General features: G+C 44.1%; 1 protein-coding gene across 2 annotated transcripts in view; it reads left to right on the top strand.

Moving 5' to 3' along the window:
- The first annotated feature begins 3,147 nt into the window (after window positions 1-3,147).
- MGAT4B (alpha-1,3-mannosyl-glycoprotein 4-beta-N-acetylglucosaminyltransferase B) overlaps window positions 3,148-21,734 on the top strand; it is a 124,409-nt gene continuing 105,822 nt past the window's right edge. Inside the window, exon 1 of one of the 2 annotated variants that reach the window (XM_066614244.1) lies at window positions 3,148-3,456. In XM_066614244.1, the coding sequence (XP_066470341.1) occupies window positions 3,360-3,456 (97 nt within the window). In that variant the 5' untranslated portion in view covers window positions 3,148-3,359. The remainder of the gene's footprint in view (window positions 3,457-21,734) is intronic. The other variant, XM_066614245.1, reaches the window with a different exon arrangement.

Here is a 21,734-nt window from a genome sequence, read left to right as displayed (position 1 = left end):
ATTTTTATACTACCCTTCCTGCAGGAGTTCAAGGAGATATGCATAGTTCCTCCCTTTCTTTTTGTCCTCACAACAACCCTTTGAAGTAGGTGAGGCAGAGAAAGCGACTGGCCCAAGGTCACCCAGGAAGCTTCATGGCTAAGTGGGGATGTAGACCTGGGGATTTGATAGTTGCATGGGCTTTAGATTAAACTTTCAGTTAGAACTTTATTTGTTTTATTTTGCACTGTCTGAAAAGTTGTAGAAGCACTGCTATAACCGGTGCCTATAATTGCCTACAAGCAGGGCCAAATCACAGTTTCCAGCTTTGATTGCACATTGGTACTGGAAAAGGGTTCAAGTGCCAAGCCTTTAAGAATCCAAAAAGAAACAATCCCCCTCTTTCAACTCTTGACACCTCTCTGAACTTGACTGAGATCATATCTATTCCTGCTTTGACATGTTTTTGTTCTGTGTTCTCTTGCCTTGCTTGATCTTTTTGCCCCATTATAACTGGTTCCATGTGCTAGGAGGCTCTTTGACCTCCTCTGCAAAACACACTTAAAAAAAGTCTACACAAGGCATGTTGTTCTGTTTACCAGCAGCTCTATGCAGACCCCCAATATGCTTCTCGATGACCTTCCAAATGCCTTCAGTTTTCCAAATAGCCATGCTACTCACTGGGGCTGTGAGGAGCTGTGCACACAATATAGACTGACAGTACCAAAATCTACAATGAGGTAGTGCAGCTGGGTCAGAATGTATTACTTCAGCAAGAGGAAGTGGGGCAAAGACTATCCACAGCGAGCAGTGCTGTTCATGGTACAGGAACATAAGAACATAAGAACAGCCCCACTGGATCAGGCCAAAGGCCCATCTAGTCCAGCTTCCTGTATCTCACAGCGGCCCACCAAATGCCCCAGGGAGCACACCAGATAACAAGAGACCTCATCCTGGTGCCCTCCCTTGCATTTGGCATTCTGACAAAGCCCATTTCTAAAATCAGGGATCCAGACCACAATATAGCATAGAACGAATTCATTCTTTGGAGATGTACCTCCTGGCAGAATGGTGAGAACTGAGAAACCATGATAAATCCACCATAATACCACAATGGTTGAACTGCAGGGAATGTAAGAACTGAGAACCACAACATTTCCACCGCCCTCATATAAACCCAGTCGATCTTTAAAAGTACCTTTTCCTTTGCAAGTCACAAATAGGATTGAATCACTAACTTCTCAGATAGGATTTATGTTTCTGACCAAGGTGGCCAAGAGTATTGGGTACTCCATTGCATACCACATATGCAAACTCAGTTCTACCTGGTCTCAGCAACCCCTGTTTGTCAGCAACCCATGACAAAAGATGAGCAGTGTTTTTTTGCTGACTCCCAAGTGAAGCTGCAACCCTTGGCATACTTAGGTTCTATGGAGTGCACACAGTCCTCAACTGCAGATGAGGAAAAGCAGTCTGGTAATCATTTGTTGAATGAAGGTTTGAATAATTAAACTACAGGTTAAAACAGTGAATACAACCTATTTAAATAGCAGCACAGGCATCACAGCTTAGCGCAGCACCTATTTAAATAGCGGCTTAGGGCAGCACAGTCTCTTCCCAGCAGAGGAGTGGCCTGTGAGACATCCAATACTAGGCTTGCTTTGCTTTTATCTTTTTCATAAGCAGTCCTGCTGGTTGTTTCTGTTTGTATATAGGCCAGTCTCAGAAGGTGGGCCTCCCCACATGTGTTTCTTCTTAGGAGGGAGCTCAGGAGAAGGGAGGGATGCCACTATCAAGAGAGTGACGGGCCAGGGGAGATATGGCAGTGGGGGCTGGACAGGCCATTACAAGAGAAGGAGAATTCATCATAGGCAGATCATCTCTCCTTCTGGTCCTTCCCCCAATTCTCGGATGCCTGGTGGTCTTGGCAGTGAGTCCCTGAATCTGAAGCTGCTGCTTTTGAATGCCAGACAGGTGAATAACAAAACCTGCATCATCCATCATTAGGTGGAAAGGAGAGAAAGAGTTGGGTGTCATCAGCATACTAAGGGATCCCCGCTCCAAATCCCCAGATCATCTCCCAGTGGTTTCATGTAGATGTTAAATAGCATGGGGGACAGGAATAAACCCTGTGGCACTGTCCCCCAGAAAACAATTTTTAAAAGGAGTTATTGGTAACCAAATGCTTGCTGAACTGTATGTGTGAATTCACCCTTATGAACCCAGTTCACGTGCTCTTTTGTGAGTGATCAAATGATGAGGCATCTATTATCATGATATTTCTAACACACCCACACCTTAGAAGAAATCCTGTTAGATTAAGTTACATTGTGGCCCCCAAATAAACTCTGCCAAAAAGAAAAGTTTCCACGCTGTGGTGTTTCATGCAGTGAAGCTCACATTGGTAATACAACTTTGTACAAGGTTGGTGCTGATCATGTGACGTGTCTCCATGACAGTGCCAACAATTTCCAATTAGTTCTGGCAGAGCTTGCATGGATGGGGGAACCAGCCCGAAGTCTTCCTTTGAACTGAATCCACAAAGGAGTTTGAAAGCTGGAGCTCTAGGCTGTACCTTCGACTGTTTTGCATGGTGCCTGCAGAAAAAGCCCTGGGAAAAACTGATGATGGTTGCAGTCCACAACCTGTGGCTCATTTACTGAGGGCTGATTCTCACACACTGCAAACGGAATGGGATAATCTTCTGGAAAGCATCACATCTGAGGTGATGCAAAAGTTCTCTACGCGGTGCAAGATCTCTTGTGTTCCGTTCATAAGCATGTCCTCATTTGATTCTGGGGGCGTCAGGTAATGAACCTGTCTGTGTGAACAGGTGTGGGCAGAACAGGGTGACCAAATGTCACAGAAGGCTCTGTGCTGCCTGCTGAGAAGTGGAAATTCTTTCCCAGGACAGGAGGCTGAGAAAGAGGACGCCTGGCCGCCCTGCCCGCGCCCGCTTGGACCCGGCACTCCGGCAGCGCAGCCACACACCCCCTCGGCGGCTGCCCCTCTCCCTCCGGCTGCCCACGCCTCTTGCACGTGTCCGTGGCCATGCACGCGGGTGGGCGCGCGCGCCTCTCCGCCCCTTGGCTGCTCGGCGCGGCAGCCCCGCTCCAGGCCCGGGAAGGCGAGCGCGCCTTGCAGCTGCCCGCTGGAGCCGGCGGCCCGGTGGGGCGCGGCCAGTGCATGAGGGCGGCGGGCGGAGTCGCCGCGGAAGAGGGAGGAGGAGGAGGCGGGGGCGGCGGCGAGTCCCTCCCGCCCGCCTGCCTGGGCACTGGCAGCCCCCGCTGCTCCTCGACGGGGCCCGGCAGGCTGAGGCCGCGGAGCGCCCGGGACATGCGGCCTCCCCAGCCGCGGGCAGCGCCGAGGAGAAGGAGGACATGAGGCTCCGCAATGGCACCTTCCTCACGCTGCTGCTCGGCTGCCTCTGCGCGCTCTTCTCGCTCTCCTGGTACGGGGCCTTCGGCGGCCACAAAGGTAGGCGGCGGCGGGCCTGGGGGGAGGGAGGGAGGGAGCAGCGCGCCCCCGCCGCCTTGCGCACTGCGCCTGGCCCGGTGCGGGGAGCTGGGCAGCAGGGCCCCCGCCCCGCGCCTGGAGCATCTCCCCGCAGCGCCACCGCCACCTGCTGGGGGGCTGCTGGAGCCCTTCGCCGCAACTTCCTCGGGCCCCCATTCAGGCTGCAGTCCTAGCCACATTTCCCTTGGGAGTAAGCCCCATTGACTGTCAGGGGTCTTACTTCTGAGTAGACATCCGTAGGATTGGGCTCCGAGGCTGCAGTCCTATCTGCACTTCCCTGGGAGTCAGCTTCATTGAATATCATGGGTCTTATTTCTGAGTAGACATGCATAGGATTGGGCTCTCAGGCTGCAATCCTATCCACACTTGCCTGGGAGTAAGCCCCATGGACTGTAATGGAATTTACTTCTGAGTAGACATTGGGCTCTCAGAGACTGCTGGCCACCGACCGACACCAGCATGTTTCCCAGCTCCCTTGGCACTTAGCTCTGCCTTCCTGGTGTTCCAGCCCAGATCGCGATCTTCCACTCCGGATCTGTTTTTCCATTACTGTCGAGGAGAGATCCGCTCCTGGCACCAAACGAGCCACTTATTTCTGAGATCCGCGGTGTTCTTTCTCGACGGAAAGTGGTGATCAAGGACGCCCCGCAGGCGCACCGTTTCTCTCTTTCCCCACTGCTCATTTGTGGAGATACTGCAGGCAGAAAGTGTAGCAAAATCTGGCCTCAGGTTGCATTACTGGAACAGGTAGTTAGAGTGTGTGCGTGTGTGTATTCCTTCTGTCTCTGTGCTTGGCAGTGCCCCTTTCTTTTTATCGATGCTATTGATCTGTCCCCAGTAGAGCATCTACAAATATTACCCATTTATCCAGTTCTTATCCTTTTAACTTTGGCCTTTAGCCAAAGTGGTCAGGTAGCGCATATAACCTTCATGCTCCAGGTGTCCCTGAACTTTAGACTGCTCAAAGTGAACAAAAGAGAAATGGACTTTTCTACCCTTGCGGTGTGCTCCCCTTCTCCATTTTCTGTATGGCATCTGTTAGCTGCCTGGAGTCAGAGGGCACTGGGTTAGGTGAACATTGTGTATTGTATTCAGTTTCATTTATCTGGGAACCAAATGCTTATCAAACCAACTAGTTGATATTCTTGACTTTTTGAGTGTTTACTGGCACTTGGTGTGTGTCTCCTTTATCCCTTTCATTTTATTTGTGATCGTCTATTTTGAACCACAATGTTTTTCTCTATTTCTTCTCTGCTGTTTGTGTATATTCTAATAGTTTTGGATCAGGTGTTTGAAATAATTGTCTTGTGAGTCACCTTGAAGTGTTAAAAAAAACAAACCTTGTTTGTACCTATCCATGTATTCTGGCAAAACAGTGACTGTGGCATATGCAGGTAAATGACAGGTAATGTCTTAAGTGGTATCAACAGGTTGCTTTTTGAGAATTGAAGATTGCTTAACTCCTTTAGGGAGGAACACATTGAAAGTAATATCTGATTTGCGTTTCAGCTGTCTTTTTACTCAGGATGCCCTCTAGAGTAAAAAAAAACTGATGGTATCTGGCAAATAAGAACCAAGCTGCACATTGCATTAAATGCCTAAACTGGGTCCCTGAGTTACTGATGTCTGGCTTATGGATGGCCATGTCAGCACTTTCATGCAGGTGCAGCCCATTCATTGTGGTGCTGTGAAAGTGCTGGGCTGGCAGAACGAGATATTTTGATTTATATACTTCCAACTTCCGGACAAACCTCCAGAACAGAACTAGTATTTATCTTGGGGGCTATGTGTATTTTGACTTTGCAGGCATGTGCTTTATTAATATAAATAGTATCCTTGAAGAACCATGGCACAGAACGAAAGGTATTTAACCTTTCCCCTTCATGCCATGGTTCCAACAAAAATGCATTTAATGTAATATATACTTAAAGGTATTTGAAAACAGTGGGTTTTTTTTAACTCAGAAGTAAGCCCATTGTCTTCATTAAGACTTAGGCTGTAATCCTATCTTACTCACCCGGAACAAACATCTCTACATATAGTTTGGCCCTAACTTCCTAACATAGGAATATGGAAACGTTTTTCATCATCATTTACATGTTACACTTTGTAACTCTCAGGGCCACTTTGTACATTACATTTTCATACAAAGAAATTTGTTGGCATATAGGAAAAAAATATTTTATAAATGGGCAGTGGCTGCCCAATTTGCAGGTCCACTGTGGAAAATCTACTTGTCACTCTCTATTAATGCATTGCAAAGTATACATCTTTTTCTGTGATCTTTGTGTTGGAGAAAAAATGTAAGTCATTTTGTTAGGAATTGTTTGGATATTAAATAGCTTGGAAATGTTTAGAAATTGAATAGAATATTTAATGGCAATATTAAATTGCTAGAAGTTAAGAGCAAATAACTCAGCTACCAGTCATGGCCAAAAGAAACCCAGCATCCATCCAAGACTATTGATGACAATAGAAATTGGCATAGCTATACAGATAGGCCTCTGGGCAGCCCAATCCTGAGCTACCTGGAGCGCCCAGGCTTGGTGGCCCTGAGAAGGGCTGCCACCAAATCCTGTGCTACTGCGGGAGGCGCCTCAGGAGAAGGGGACGTTCATCCCCTTCCCCCAAGTAAGGTAAGCAGCCTCGCAGTGGGTCTACTCACTTTACCACTGGCCAAAAGGTTGGTGGTAAGGGAAAGGCGCTCGTGTAGGGCACGTAGCCCTCCACAAGTGCCCTGGATCCTGCCGAGCAGAGCTCCATGGATCCTCCTCCTCCGACACGCCTCCCACCCACCCTCTGGCACGCCTCCCTCTGCCCTCTCTCCACCCCCCGCCGGCCTCCCCCCTCCCCGGAATGCCTCCTCCACGCCCCCGTCCATGCCTTCGCCTCCCATTCCACTGCTCAGCAGTTCAGGAGACCACCGAGCCGCAGAAGCTGGGCGACCACCCCACGCTAGCCCGTGCTAGGCTAGCACTGGCAGGAGCCCCGCAAATGTGCCTTATGGCACGTTTGCGACTGTGGTCAAGGGCACAGCTCTGTGCCGCCAACCACAGGATTGGGCTCTTAGTCATCAAGATAGAACCAACTGTTGCCTCCTATGTAGTTAATCAAGAGAAGCCTCGTTTGCTAAAAATATTGATTCATTTATACCATCACAGTTATTGATAACCAAGGGTATTCTTGAAGTACATCTCTCAGCGCCAGTGAGTTACGGACAGTTAGTACTAACTGGCAGTCCTGGACTCGATTGGCAATCCATGTTTTTTCCACTAGTTTTTTTAGTTTAGTTTTTTAACTTCCCATAGCTCCCCTGCCATAATACTTGTAACACCAGTATTACTCTCTGGACCAATTCATGTTATTTTTCTACTTTCCTTTTAAAATCCTCTACACACAGTTATTTTGCAGAGGAAGTGGGAAAAGATCCTTTCCTCAATTATCTATAGTTGATAAACTTGAGTTAGTCTTGAGAGAGCTTAGGGCATCTACCACTTTGGCAACAATTTATTTTTCAAGGCAAACTAGTCCTGTAACCCTGCTCTTGGTTTTACTGCTCTTCTGAGATAACAGATGGGAGAGAGGTGTATTTATTAGAGTGGATTTTTTTCCTTCTGAACTCAGTAAGAAAATGAATTACACAATCAGCATGGCATTCCCTCTGTAATTTAATTTGATAGCAAAGTTGATTCAATTTATGCTGCTCTTAATTTTACTATGTTGAAATAAACTCATCTTGTAAGAGTCTGACTGTATGATCCCAGAAGAAAACTGACACGTGTCTATAAGTAGAATATTTCCCCCTCTTCTTGAGACTGGACAGCTAGATGTTTCCACTGAAATAGCAGTGAGACATTAATGATGTTACAGCCCAGTCCTCAAATGTACTGCCTCATTGTACAAGTGCTCAGAATGGCTCTCATAAAGAGCTTGTTATGCAGGACCACAAAACACATCATTATAATAGCATAGCTGGCCAGGACAATGGGATCTGGATGCCTTTGCACTTGAATTGTGAGACTTAAATCATGGTTCCCAATTCTCTGGAAATTGATTCTTGTTGTTTTCAGATATACTGCCTGTTCCTGTGAGCTGCTGTGCCAGAAAACTAGTATGTAGGATTGGAAGGAAGGACTGCTGTTTTTCCAAAAATGTGACCCAGAGAATTTAAGCTGGTACAGCAGCATAGATTGTAACTGTTGCTGCTAAACAGGCAACCACCATGCAGTGTAGAGGGAGTCTATTGCTTGGGTAGAAAAGGACAGGATAGGATATGGCAGGAGTGTGCAGGAGCTGAACTGGACACATTTTGCACACAATTCTAAATACCATTTAGCCAACTCAAAGCCCAAAGACGCAAGTGCAACAATTATTATTTCTGTCTGCTATTATGATTCATAGGAAATTATAATGCTGCTGTACCAGAGAATCGGGTCCATCTAGCTTAGTATTGGTTACACTGATTGGCAACAGGGTTTTAGGTAGGGGGATTTCCCAACTCTATCTAGAGATGCCAGGGATTGAACCTGGAACCTCCTGCATGCAAAGCACGTGCTCTGCCACTGAACTGTGGCCCCATCTTCTTGCTTTGAAGCAGGCGGAAGGTTCTACCCCTTCTAAAGACGCCCCACTTTGACTCCACCGTGTTGGATAGCTACCTGCCAGTTCCAAATTTCCTGTTTCTAGCAGGTGGCGGCGGCTCAATTCCAGAGGGTTCTGGAATCTTCAACCTGGTTTTAGGCCAGAGCAGGCCAGGCTTTGGGACAGAAACTACCTAGGTCACCTTGATGGGTGACCTATGCCAAGGACTTTCCTGCTGGATCTCTCAGTGTCTTTCAGCACCATTGACCATGATATCCTTCTAGGCCAGTTGGCAGAATTTGGATTTGGGAGCACCATTTTGTGGCGGTTCCGCTCCTACTTGGCGGATGAGTCCCAGATGGTGGTGCTGTGGGATGCCTGTTCGACACCCTTGCCCTTGAGATGTTGGGTGCCTCATGGTTCAGTCCTGTTCCCCATGCTGTTTAACATCTACATGAAACTGCTGGGAGAAGTCATCTGGGAATTTGGAGTGGGATTCCATCAGTATGCTGATGACACCCAGCTCTTTCTCTCCTTTCCACCTAATTCCAGGATAGCTGTTGAGATTCTGGAGCATTGCCTGGAGGTGGTAGGATGCCACAGTGCAGGTGCTAGAGAGTATTGTCATGCGCTGAATGGAGTTGCACTCCCTCTAAAGGAGCAGGTCTGCTGCTTGGGGGTTTGCCTGGATTCCCAGGTGGTGGCTCTGGCCGGGAGGGGGGCCTTTGCTCAGTTTTGGCTGGTGTGCCAGCTGTGGCCATACTTGGCTCGTGCAGACCTGGCCACAGTGATCCATGGCATGGTGACATTGAGGTTAGATTATTATAATGCGTTCTGTGTGGGGCTACCTTTGAAGACAGTTCAGAAACAGCAATTACTGCAGAATGAGTGGCCCATGTAGTCACTGTAGTAGGTGGTTCGACTCTGTCAGGCTGCTTCTCCAATGACTGTACTGGCTGCAAATTTGGTTCTGGGCCCAATTCAAGGTGCTGGTTTTGATGTTTAAAACCCTATATGGCTTGGGGCCAGGGTATCTGAGAGACCATCTACTCCATAATATCTGGCTTGTCCTCTCAGATCATCAGAGAAGGCCCTTTTATGAGTGCTGCCAGCCAGGGAGGTGCAAGGGGCACCGGTGAGAAATGGGGCCTACACAATAGTGGCACCAACTGTATTGAATTCCCTCCCATTTGATTTATGAACTGCTCCCTCATTGGAGATTTTTCAGCAAGGCCCGAAGACATTTCTTTTCAGACAAGCCTTCTGAATTCTCAGCCTGTTTAATGACATCTGGCTTTTACAGGCTTGGGTTTTTATAAGTCGGTTTCTGCTGCTCTTATGTTTTATTGTACTAATGTTTTATTGCTGCTTTAAGATGTTCTTAATTATTTTACTGTATGATTGTTTTAGTGAAAGATTTGTGTTTTGATTGTGATATTATGCTCTTTGTATTTTTGCACTGGTGTTTTATAATCCACATTGGGTTCCTTCAGGGAGAAATGCTGGGTAAAAATACTGTAAATTAAAAAAAAAAAATCCCCAGCTATAGTAGGTATGAACTTTTGCCTAAGCCCCTAAGTCAGGGGTGGCCAGTCTTTCAATTTTAGGGCTTCTGGACCTTTAACAATTACGTAGCAGAGGGAATTTCAGCAGGTGCAGCTTGTCATTTCCCAAGGAGCCAGAAGTCCTAAAGTTGAAAGATTGGCTATCCCTGCCCTATGTGATATTGTATCAAGACAAATCCTGGTGACTGCTTTACAAGTCTATAGAATGTGCTGCCCAGCAGAACCTTCTGTGGGTCAAGAGAAAGTTATGTTAAACACGTGTACATTGTGATGGCTTGTTTATACAGCAATGGGACAGTAGACTGCACAGGGTTCAATTTTTCTGTCCTACTGCACTTTGCAGCTTCTAACTGTGCAATTGTATCAATTTTCCATCTTGTCACTCATTGCTGTAAAATGTTTTGTTTTCAATGGAATGTGGCCTCAGCCTCTATATTAAGGCTCAGGCTTGAGTCCTGTGAGTTTAAATGATTATCTAGGTGTGCTGCATGCATGATAGGCTGCTGCTCCACTTCTCAACTGGTGGTTCATACATATAACCAGTTGTGATGATAGTATCTTTGGTCATATGTATAAATTCCAAGTAATAAATATAGGGAAATATTTTAAGCAGCAGTAATTGGAGCCACTGGTTTTAGGCAGAATGAATTCGCTTTGCACTGTTTGGTAGTTTTTTTTTTCATTTTGTGATAGTCAGACTGGAAAAGTTGAGGAAAGGACGTTAAGGACAATGATTTTTTCCCCCTCTAACATTGCCCCCTTTATACACTGTTACAGTGCCCCATGGCAAGAGGACTACTATGCTTTTCATTGTCCTACACAGGGATTGGCTGGTTTTACTGCTTTGTGGGTTAAAGTTAGGGCAGCTTTGCTAGCCTTTGTCAAACTGTTCTTGCAAGCAACTGCTCAAAGGAATAGTCCTGGCTGTTAGTTCCTGGCTGCTGGTATTGGTCTGGCAAAGCTAATGGGTCTTGTGCTTTGCACACTGTTCAGCCTCTTTATTAACTTAGTGTCTCTACTTTTGCTGCTAGTTTCCGCACTTTAAAAGTCATTAGGGCCACATCATCCATCTGCCTGGAGGCTACTTTACTCCCCCTTACCCATTTAAACAAATGTGTCTTTGTTACTGCTGTATAATGGGTTTTGGCTTTGTGATGCCATTGCTTGCTTCCCTTGCATTACTCATCAGCTAAAATGTTCTTTCAACTGTGGTTTAAATCCCATTAAAACCATCTCCCTACAGAGCTTCAGATAAAGAGATTTGAGGAGTGATACCAGTGAAGAAATTTCATATAGTATGTGTGATGAATTCACTGCCCCCTCCATTTCTCTTATTTTCTCTTATTTTGGACATTTCCACCCCTCTCCAAGTTTCTGTTCTAATTCAGCAGCCTAAAAGTTACTGGGATATGCTCCTGCAGCAGTCTTTGACTTTTTTTTTTTAAATACCATTCCCAGGCAGTGTGTGCTGGGTGTGTATTGGATCCTTCTTCCTGTCTGAAGTAGCCAAGATTCTTACTGAGATTGGCATGTGCCTACTGATTGGCAGCCAAATCTGTCTAGATAAAGAGGTGGGATGGAGAGGTCAGATGAGTTTCATTCATTCAATCAAGTAACTTTATGACATCAAATCTAAGTTACTTAAGTTCAGGCACATGGGTGCTCGTGGGTTTCTGTCAGGTCTGTCATGAAATTCAGTGCTGGTTTGTAGAAAGCATGCTAATTTAGGCTACAATCCTATCCACACTTTCCTGGGAGTAGGCCCCATTGAATATAATGGGACTTACTTCTTAGTAGACATGCATAGGATTGGGCTCTCAGTTTCCAGGAAGTTCAGGGACTGGGATTCTTGGGACAGTGTATGTAGCTATAAATAGGGATGATTTCATAACAGGAGCATGTAGGGAATTTTGTTTGCTCTTTTCATTCCAAGCCAGCCTATTGGGTTCACAGGTTTAGCAACCATAAGAAGTTTGTGTGCTTTGTTCTTGATTAGGTGCTTTGCTCTTGATTAGCTTCCCAGCTCCCTCTGCTAGTCATTATTAGTTATTGTATCCAATTTGATCAAGCTTTTTCTTTGTTTCCATCCAGCCGAGTGCAGGCCTGTTCCACCAGCCTGCTGGTTGTTTTTCTACTGTCTTTTTCCAATTTTGTTTTATTAAAAATCTAAAAGAAAAAGAATTAACTAGTTATATTGTTATTCTGTATTTACCTAGTCCATGTTCAGAGCTTATTTAGCGGGTTGTCACATCTGATTGCTCATGGGTGCTACTGCAGTTTGATTTTAATAAGAACCTGTACTCTCCTGGGAGGGCACAGAATTTCCCCAGATGGTCCCCCTCTACCTGGTCTCTTTCATCTGGGTTGGTGGCAGCATATAGAACTGCCAGTTCCCCCCAGTCACCTGTTGACCCAGTAAGAAGGGAAAGTGGAGAGCAGGAAGGGGTATATGAGTGTTAACCAAGTACTACCTCCATCTGTCAGCCTGCTGCCTTCAGCTACTTCACCTAACAATAGGTATCAGTATTTAGAACCCATCCTTTAACTTTGTGTATATTACACAGTTTGTCAAGAGGTACCTTGGTTTAGGAAAAGAAGACATGCATGCATACATGTAATGATTGTGCTAGGAAATGTACATTTCCTTTTTTAAAGAAAAAATGAACATAATAGCAGATAAGTAAGCATATGTACTATAGTGCAATGAGATGTCCCAGATTAAAGGAAAACCCTTTTATGTAGTTTCTTTTTGTTGCTTAAAACACTAGTCATCTGCTCTTATTTCATGATGTTTTGTGCACCAAAATAGAATTATTCTTTTTCCCCTCCATTATTTAAATTTGAAAATAATTGAAGTTGGCCTTTTAAATAAATATTAATAAATAAGTAGTCTACACTCTTTTGACTGTTTGCAAACATCAGGGATCCATATTGTATATTAGTAAGAGAAAAATTGGATAGTTTGCATATGTAGTCTTATATTGAGGGTCACAAATGACATAGATTACAGTTGGTATATTTTATGACCCAATCTTATTAGGGTCTTATGCCGCTGCAATAAGCATGTAAGGCCTTTTATAGTTTTTGCAAAATTTCACATGCCATTCAGTGCAGCATGACTGCTGCCACAAGCAGCAAGCGACTGGGTTTGCACACCAGTGGCTGGAGTACTGCCATTAAGTCAGTGCAGGGGGCGGATTGGGGCATGGAGGGAGAGAAACAAGGCAGGGAAGAGGGCAGATTAAGGGTGACATTATCCGCGACGACAGTGCTGCCTATGCCCCTTTCTGGCCTTGATTCCCGTGACTTGGGTACAAACAGACTTGCGCCAGTGAAATTGCCAGTGAAAGGTCCTAGTGAACCCAGTGAGACTCTGAAGATTTACCCTGAGAAGGCCTCTGGGGCCTGAAACTCCCCCATAGGGGAAAAAAAGGGCCTTTATAAAACTCTGGGCAAGGTCTCATACATAATGTAACCTGAAATAATTAATTTTGTCTTCTTACATGCTCTGTTTTCAAACCTTTGTGGTTTTTTTTACATATTTTTGCAACCTTTAAAGCTAGAAACTTTTCCTTCTGTGTCACCTCTTTCTCCAGCAAATGAAAGCAGAAATTTTTCTAAGATCTTATAAGAATATTCACAGGATGTGTTGCTTCTGAAGCTGTATAAACTTTGGGAGAGAATATTTATATTGTCAAAGTTTTCTAGACTGTTGCATGAATAGAGGCATCATGTTGGAGAGGGGGATAAGGCTGTGGAATACTTGTCATCCAGGCTGCGGATAGCTTGCAGGAGAGGAAGAGAGGATGCTCTTTACTAGAGGAGCATGCAGTGGTAGCCCATCATCAGGACCTGGGACAGCACCTGGGATTGTTAGAATTGAAGATGATCCCCAGGGTTCTGGACAGAGAACAGAGAACCTGAAATATTGTTGCAGTGCTGTTCTGATACCCACAAAGGCCTGAAAAAATTTTCAGCAAAATCCTGTTACAGACCTGAAGGAAATCAGCTTTCTGCAAAGAAATAATGCTCAATTTCTGAAGATGTACACTCTTGCAAGGCTGGTATGTTGCCTGCTGCGTCTAGAACTGGCATTGTGCCAATAGTGAGCTTTTGGAGCCTGAAGGAATTTCCAGAGAGGACTCATCAGTCTCTATTGACAAAAAGCTGAAGAACATAAGAAGAGCCCTGCTGTAACAGGCCAAGGGCCAGCTCCCTATATTTCACTGTGGTCCACCAGATGCCTCTGGGGACATACAAGACACCAAGATACCTGTATCCTGTTGCCACTCCTTTGCATCTTTCAGGGACATCAAAGGTCCTGATATTGGTGGAGACCCTCTTTCTCAGCCATCCCAGGAAACAGCCACAATCCCTCTAGGTGAGTTTCTCAGAGGAAGAGGCCCAAAGTAACATGCTTCTTCTGTCCTGCCAATTTGCCACCTCCTCAGTCCTTACTCGAAACTGCCATTTAAGTTGGTCTCATGAGCAGCCTGCCCCTGGCCCTGTTTTCCTCTCATTCATCTGAATACCTCTCTTTCCCATGCCCTAGCTCAGCAACCTGAAACCTTTACCATAAGAGCATCTCAGCCAACGGCAGATAGTAACCTTTCTGCCTTCCTAGCCCCAGTGATAACAGGGCAACTCAAGCAGTTGCTGTTGGAGGTCTTCACCATTACAAATTTTCATTCTACATTGTGGTTCGTATAATAAATAATAATTGCTATTCTGGAGGTGTCCACTTCAAAGCATAGAGGCATAAAATGTGCTGAACCATTTAAAAAGGAAGCCGACTACCTTCTTGTTTGGGTTTTGTGGTTTTGAGGCAGAATTATCTTTAAAGCCTGTGTTGTTAGTCACAGACTAAAATTGACTGGGCAGTGTTGACTTACAAGGAAAGGAAAATGAGTCATTGCCATTTTTTGTATGCTGAATGTAAGAAGGAAGCAGAGTGATGGTTAGTTCCTGCAGTCAAAATTTGTTCTTTAGGAAATGGACTGAAACCATTTAACAGGCCATAAGGCAGCTCTGATGTCTGCCTGCTGACTGTGGTGATGGGTCTGAATGATGATCTAGACTGGCAAAACTCTAGGGTGGCCAGGCAGCAATTAAACCCTTGAACCACCATGTTCCATTGTGGCAACAGCTTTTCATAAAAGAGTAACTCCCTATCCACAGCTTCTTAAAAATATTCAGGAAACCATTTAGCTGCATTAGCGCCCAGTTTTCAAACAAAATTGGTTCACTTACATTGTAAAGGCTTGCTATTGTCAAAAGCTGGTAGTCATTTGCTAAGGATGTTGGTAGCTACATCTGATTCTTGCAGAGGCTACCTTTTGTGTTGGATAAAATGGGTATACCCCATTACATGCAGTGAAAGATGGAATGGCACAATTGCATATCATCTGACCAATAGCATGGGAGAAGTTGTTGATATTTTCACTGTGTGTTTCTTCAAAATGCCTCAGGCTGCATTTCTAAATACATCTATTTGGAAGAAAGGTTTGTTTTTTTTAAATCAATGGGATTTGCTGAAATCAGTTGGGTTGTTATAATCGCAACATCTGCTTTACATGTCATCTTCATTTCTTGCCTTGTATGAAGCAAAATGGAAAAGGAGAATACCGAGGCTTGCTTTGTTTTAATGTTTCAACTTACTACAACGACACAGGGGCTTTTTGGCTGCTTCTGGCTCCTTGTATTTGCAGAGTGACAGATTGAGTTTTGGAGGTACTGTCTACTCTTCTGCTATAAAATTAGATTTACTGTGTGCACAGGGCTTGTTTAACATCAGTTAACTTTTTCAATCAATGTCGTCTTTGTAATGAAGTTTTCTGCGGCCCGTCATCACTGCAGGGAATACCTGCTGGATGAATTAAACAAAAATTTAAAACCCTCCTACTACTTCTTTACTGCATCAATAGCCTATTTTTTATAAGAATAAAAGTCTTTGTTTTTTTCTTCCCTCTTTCTGGTTGACCAGGCCCGAGTAATAGGATTTTAAGATTTGATGAGAGCATAGATAATGCTAAAGCCTCTTGCTTTTGTTTTTTAAGTCTTGCTGTTGTTTAAAGTCTGTTAACTTTCAAATAATAGGAATGTCTCCAGTACTGACTCCCTTTTTTCATATGAAATTCTCACTAAGATTTTCCTTTGCCATTAGAAATCTACTATGGGAATGGGGAGTGGAAAGAATGGGACCAAGGTCGTATTAAAGAAATTACTGAAACTATTTCAAAATGGCATGTTTAAAAATTTCTCTCCCATTTTTTGGGTACTCAAGGCAACTAAACTAATATTAAAATATATCAATATATAAAAAATTAAATACATAAAAGAGCATTTCCCAAACTGGTGGGTCACTACTCACCACGGGAACTGGAACCATTTCCCATTAAGGGAGTAACCCAGGAATGGCTACCCCATGGTATAGCAGTGATCATGGCAGTAGGGGACCAAGGTCTTTTAAACTTATCTGAAGGGTCTCACTGGCCTTTGGCAGGGTCTGGGAGGCTTGCAGCCCCCTCTGCAAGCCTCTGCGCAGCTGCACAGAGCTCCAACATGTTGATCAGAGCTTACTTCCAGTTTCTGATCAGAGCTCTGTTTGGAAACTGGAATTGGGCTCTGATCACTCCAACCCTTCTGGAGGCTAGCATAACCCCTCCCCTGATAAGTGTAAAAGACCTTGGGTCTCCATGGTTCCACGGTTGGTGTGGTGCCATCAGGGCCTCCCCCTGTTTCTGCCCCGCCCCCACAAACACCACAGTCCCAAAGTCTGAGTAGGACTTTGGGAACCACTGACATAAAGTGTACATCCGCAAAAAGCATTGCAATAGAAACATGACCCACTTAGGACAATTGAGTTAAAAACATTCGCCAACAGTGTTAGAACAGCAGCAGCTTAAACATGTTAAAAACAAAGTTGGCAATAAAACTGTAACTAAAAGCAGCATCACAGGCAGAATCAGTGCACAACCTTCAACTGCCCACCCCCAACTAAAAAGCTATTGTAAATAAAAAAGTCTTTAGCTCTTGCTGGAATGACACTAAAAAGGGGGCATGTCTTAAACCATAGGAGAGGGAGTTCCACAATTATGATGCCACTCCTGAGAAGGCCCTGTTTCTTGCTGCCATCCTCTTGACCTTTAATAGGGGTCTCACTTTCAGGAGGGCCTCTCAGGTGGGCTTGGGGTGGCTTGGACTGTACAGTTCCTTAGATACTATGGCCCCACGCTGTGAATGGCTTTAAAGATTAAAACCAAAACCTTGAAGTGTTCCTGGAAATGAAGCCACAACCAGTGCAGGTGCCATTGCAGGGGCCCGATAATCAAACCTCTGAGCCCAGTGACTGCTCACTTCTAGTTCAGACAGAGTGTTGGGCAGCAAGGTGGGTAGTACACCAATAGAATCTCAACACTGTCTCACTCACTAGACATGACACAAAGGCATGCAAACCTAGCAAACTGTTGGACGGGAAACCTGGCCATCACAACACTGCTCTCCCACCCTTGTAGCCATGGCTTCCGCTGCATCCAGAAACTTGTTGAATGGAGAAACCAGTTCCCCTGCCTCATCCAGCCAGGTCTCTAATATTTGCCAGGTCAGTGCCTTCCTCCATGATTAAATCCTGGATTTGGCTGGTTGTATTATTTACTGACCTGGAATTTAGCAGCAGCCCTTTCACGCTAAAAGGGTAATTGCCAGGGCCCCCAGTGGCCAGAGGATTGGTGGAAGGGCTGGAAAAGAGAGATAATCCATGTGTGGCTAACCTTCTTTCCCCTGCAATGTCCAACCCAAGTTCTACCATCAAATCTCCTTTGGCCCATCATCCTCATAGAATACATAGAAATGTACAGCTGTTCTTTTGCATTATAGGTGTTCTGTTCTTAATCTTGACTTTCCTGAAGTAATTGTGAAGGTTCTTGCTTCCTGAGTTACTATAAAACCTGGTTGGGAGAGTTTAACGTGAAATAACTCTCTTGAGGCTGATAGTTAACTGGATGCATATTGACATTTGTTGCTTGTCTAAGCATGTACCAAGTATCCCAAACATTGCAGCATGCTTGTGGGGGGAAAACTTGAGGCAGTGTTTCTCAATCACCCTAGCAGCTTGTGAACCTCACTGTGTAGCTTAAGGTACCAGTCTGGCAATAAACTCCTGTGTCTCTTGCAATCAAAATAATAGAAACAAAATTTTTTACTGTGTGTGCTGTGGAGCTGTAAGGAAAACAAGCCAGATTTTTTTAGCTTTGTTTGGTAAGAATATTCAGATTTCACCTTGCTTAAAAACAACAACATAGCATTAACTTGCAATGCTGCTACAACAGATAATTGTGATTGTTGTTTAACACTGCTATAGAGGCTATCTGTAGCTAGTTGAAGCACTAGGGCTGGCCTTAGGAGCTGCGGCGTCCAATGGCAGAAGTTTTAGAGGGGCCCCCTGCTCACTGGCAGGAGAGGCAGCAATGGTGAGCCTGGGCCTGATGGCACGCTACTTTGCGTGGCACCCAAAAGTACATGGCAACAACATGATGATGCCACCACCATCATCAACTGGTTACGGGGGCTGGTTTCGTTGCTTTCAGACCCACAGGCAGGTAGGCCACATAAGAGCTCTGCTTGCCGCACTGGCCTCTGCAGTGAGGCTTGCTTTCATACGAAGTGTTGGCTGTGAGCAGCCTGCTCTCTGCTGAAGCACAGTGCCCCTTCCAAGCTCAAGGCCTGTTTCCCCGAATTGATGGAACTGGGCTAAAGGCAGCCCTTTGAATCGCATAAGGCATAACTGAGTTACTTGTCTCTATTCCACTATCTGCCGAACCTTTCAGTGCTGCACTATTTTTCAGCATATTTTTATTTTGTGCATTTCTGTGATCCTCTGCAAGTGTTAATTATCTCCATATTACAGCCAGGCACCTACAGCACAGATAAACTATTTTTATTATTTAGTACCACCACTCTGTGCACTTTAAAAGAGTAGCATGCATTTTCTTTAATTAAAAAAGGCAGGTTCCTGTCCTGCAGAGTTTATAATCTAAGTGTCAAACAGTGGGGGAGATAACACAGTCTCCTCAGTAGAGCATGAATGTCAGGCCAATCTCAGAGCTTCTTGATTACCCTTAATTTGGTGAGCATTGATTTGGATAAGCCCAAAGTGTTCATTTATATTGACTCTTCAGATAAACTGTACCAGAGCCAGACGCACTCACACTCTTATGGTGCTGTTATCTTCCAAGGAGCTAACATTTTTCTAGAGAGCATGATACCTGGGAAGCTAGGCTATAAAAATATGACAAACTAAGGGCTAACTCACAGTCATGTGGGAAGGTTCTTTAGGATGCTGCCATTTCAAACCACAAGTGAAGGATCTTTTGAACCTGGAAGATCCAGGTTCAAATCCATGCTCATCTAGGAAGTGTCCTGGGTGACCTTGGACCAGTCACTATTTCTCAGTCTCCCCTACCTTACAGAGTTGTTGTGAAGACAAAGGAGGGAAAGAACCATGTATACCACCCTGAGTTCCTTAGAGCAGTGTTTCTCAAACTGTGGGTTGGAACCCACTAGGTGGGTTGCGAGCCAATTTCAGGTGGGTCACCATTCATTTCTATATTTTATTTTTAATATATTGATGCTACCATGGTATGTGACTGCATCTGGGGAAATGTTACAGCTTTGTACTTTTAACAGGTTACTATGTATATGCTTTAATGGTACTTATCCCTGGGTAAGTGTGGGTAGGATTGCAGCCTAGGATTGTTAGAATTTTTCCTGCTTGATGATGTCACTTCTGGTCATGACATCACTTCTGGTGGGTCCTGACAGATTCTCTTTCTAAAAAGTGGGTCCTGGTGCTAAAAGTTTGAAAACCACTGCCTTGAAGGAACGGTGATATAAGAATAATTAATTTTTGAATGCATGTAAGATGAAGTCGTTGCACACTGAAAACTGTCACCACTCATTTTTCTCACCTGGCGTTCTTCTTGATGGATTAATTTTCTTCTTGCTGGGCAGTTGTTTTGACTGTTCTTTTTAATATGGATTCATGTTAAATGTGCTTCCAATTGTAGTGACTCAAAGCTGGAATGATTTCTTTTGTTGAATGTGAATTTGGCTCTTGGACACACATCCTTGTGGCACACGTTCTTATCTTGTTGCTTTTTAAAACCTGTGTGTGAATGTTGAACTTGTGGCATCTGGCAGGCTACCCTTGGATTCAAGTTTCTCTTGAAACCTGGCATAAAACCAGTCCTTTCATAACCTTTTTTCTTACATCTCAGAAAAACCAGTTCCTTTTAGAAATAGGGCAAAGGCTGAGAGCGGAAGAAGCTTAACATTCTTTATTTGGATCTAGTTGTCAGTTGCACCAAATTGACAATACCTTTTGTTCCCTTTGATGCATTGTTTTGCATGAGCATGTATGTATGTAAAATTATTATCTCCTTATATTGTAGTGTATGAGGAATAACTGCATGGCTGTCTTCATTAAATGTTTAATATCTAGGTAGAAGAAAACTGTATGCCATAAGGAAGACTAATTTATCCATGAAGGGTATTTCTGTTACAGCAGACCGTGTCTGTTTCTTCATGAAAACAGATAGCATATGAGTTATAAGCTCATGGTGCATGAACACTAACATGCCTATACCTATATCAGTGCATGAACACTAACATGCCTATGTGAAAATCCATAGAGGCTAGTTTTTATGGGGATCAACTTTGAGGTGCAGTCTACAAGTTGTCTACAGCCATAAGTTGCTGTCTACAAGTTTTGACATTTGAGTAGTTGATGCCTAAGGGTATATTATGATGAGCACTTCCTTTCCACTCCCAAAGAAGATTGTCTTTTTGTAGTTGGCATACATTGGGCCTTAAGCAGAACTAGTTTGTCTGAAAGAGTTCACTGGAGAAATGAATTTGTAAATGAAACTTCTCAAACAAGCTGCAAAAATGCCTAATGAATATTGGCTGTGGAGCACATGATTTATTGAACCCCTATAAATGAACTAACTCCATTTCATTCCCAATGCATAGCAACTGCAAAAGTCGGTGTATATTGGGGTGGATTCACACAAATGACCTTTTCTCCAGATTTCCATGGAAACAAATTTGGCATGGTTTTATACTATTCTGTGGTCACGATGCCCAATTTCTTTACTTTTGGCCTGTGAATATGCTCTACTGATGTATAATGTTTCTATGTATTGTGCCAATTTCAGAATTCCGTAGCTGATGTTGAAGACTATATTAATTCATATTCATGGAGAATGTGGTCCTATAACATAAGCACAATACTAGATTGGGGGTCTTGATTGACCTACAATCCAAGTGTGAAAGGAACTCAGCAGAAAAGAATTCATGCTCCAAAGTGCTTAAATTATATATGACATTTGAATCTAGTAAAATCAATTGAGTGAGGAGAAACAGTGATAAGTAATAACTTCTTCCAGTATTCTTATTGATTGATTATGCTCAGTAGACAACAACTGAGGCAGAATAACAACGCATTATCTGTTATATCCTGCTGTTCCAGGGATTATTCTAGAATTACACATTTTTGATATTTTCTAATCTCCTGTTACTCATTTCTCTGAAATACCTCTCTCTTCCTAGTGTAGTTACAGAACTTATCATGGGAATGTTGAGCTCCAGAAAGGTACTCCTGTTGAAAAGCAGTATATAATAATAATAATAAATTAATACATGAGAGAACTAGAGATTAGATTTCCCAAACCAATTCTTCTTGTTGGAAAAAAAAAAAACTATGTGAACTCATAACCAGAAACCTCCACAGCAAAAAGGGGATTCTGCCCTCCTCAGGCCGGGACCTTACTTGGTAAAATGCCATGTTGTGCTGGTGATGCTGCAGGCTACAAATTATATATTTTCAAAACAATAAAGTAGTTACATTGTATGTAGGACTGACACCCTGTCTCTCCAAATGAAGGAGTTGACAGAGCCTCCTTAGTGCTGGTTGGAACAAGAGTCTGGTGCAGTCTTCTGACATTCTGATGATGGTCAAGAAGCAATGGGTGAACATGCTTCCTCTCAAACTCTTGTGCCTTTTCTCCCCATTCTCAAACTTTTATATATAGTGCA

Source organism: Tiliqua scincoides, chromosome 2 (assembly GCF_035046505.1).
Source record: "Tiliqua scincoides isolate rTilSci1 chromosome 2, rTilSci1.hap2, whole genome shotgun sequence".
Classification (NCBI taxonomy): domain Eukaryota; kingdom Metazoa; phylum Chordata; class Lepidosauria; order Squamata; family Scincidae; genus Tiliqua; species Tiliqua scincoides.
The sequence above is the reverse complement of the archived record's forward strand: the minus strand, read 5'-3'. Positions and strand labels throughout refer to the sequence as shown.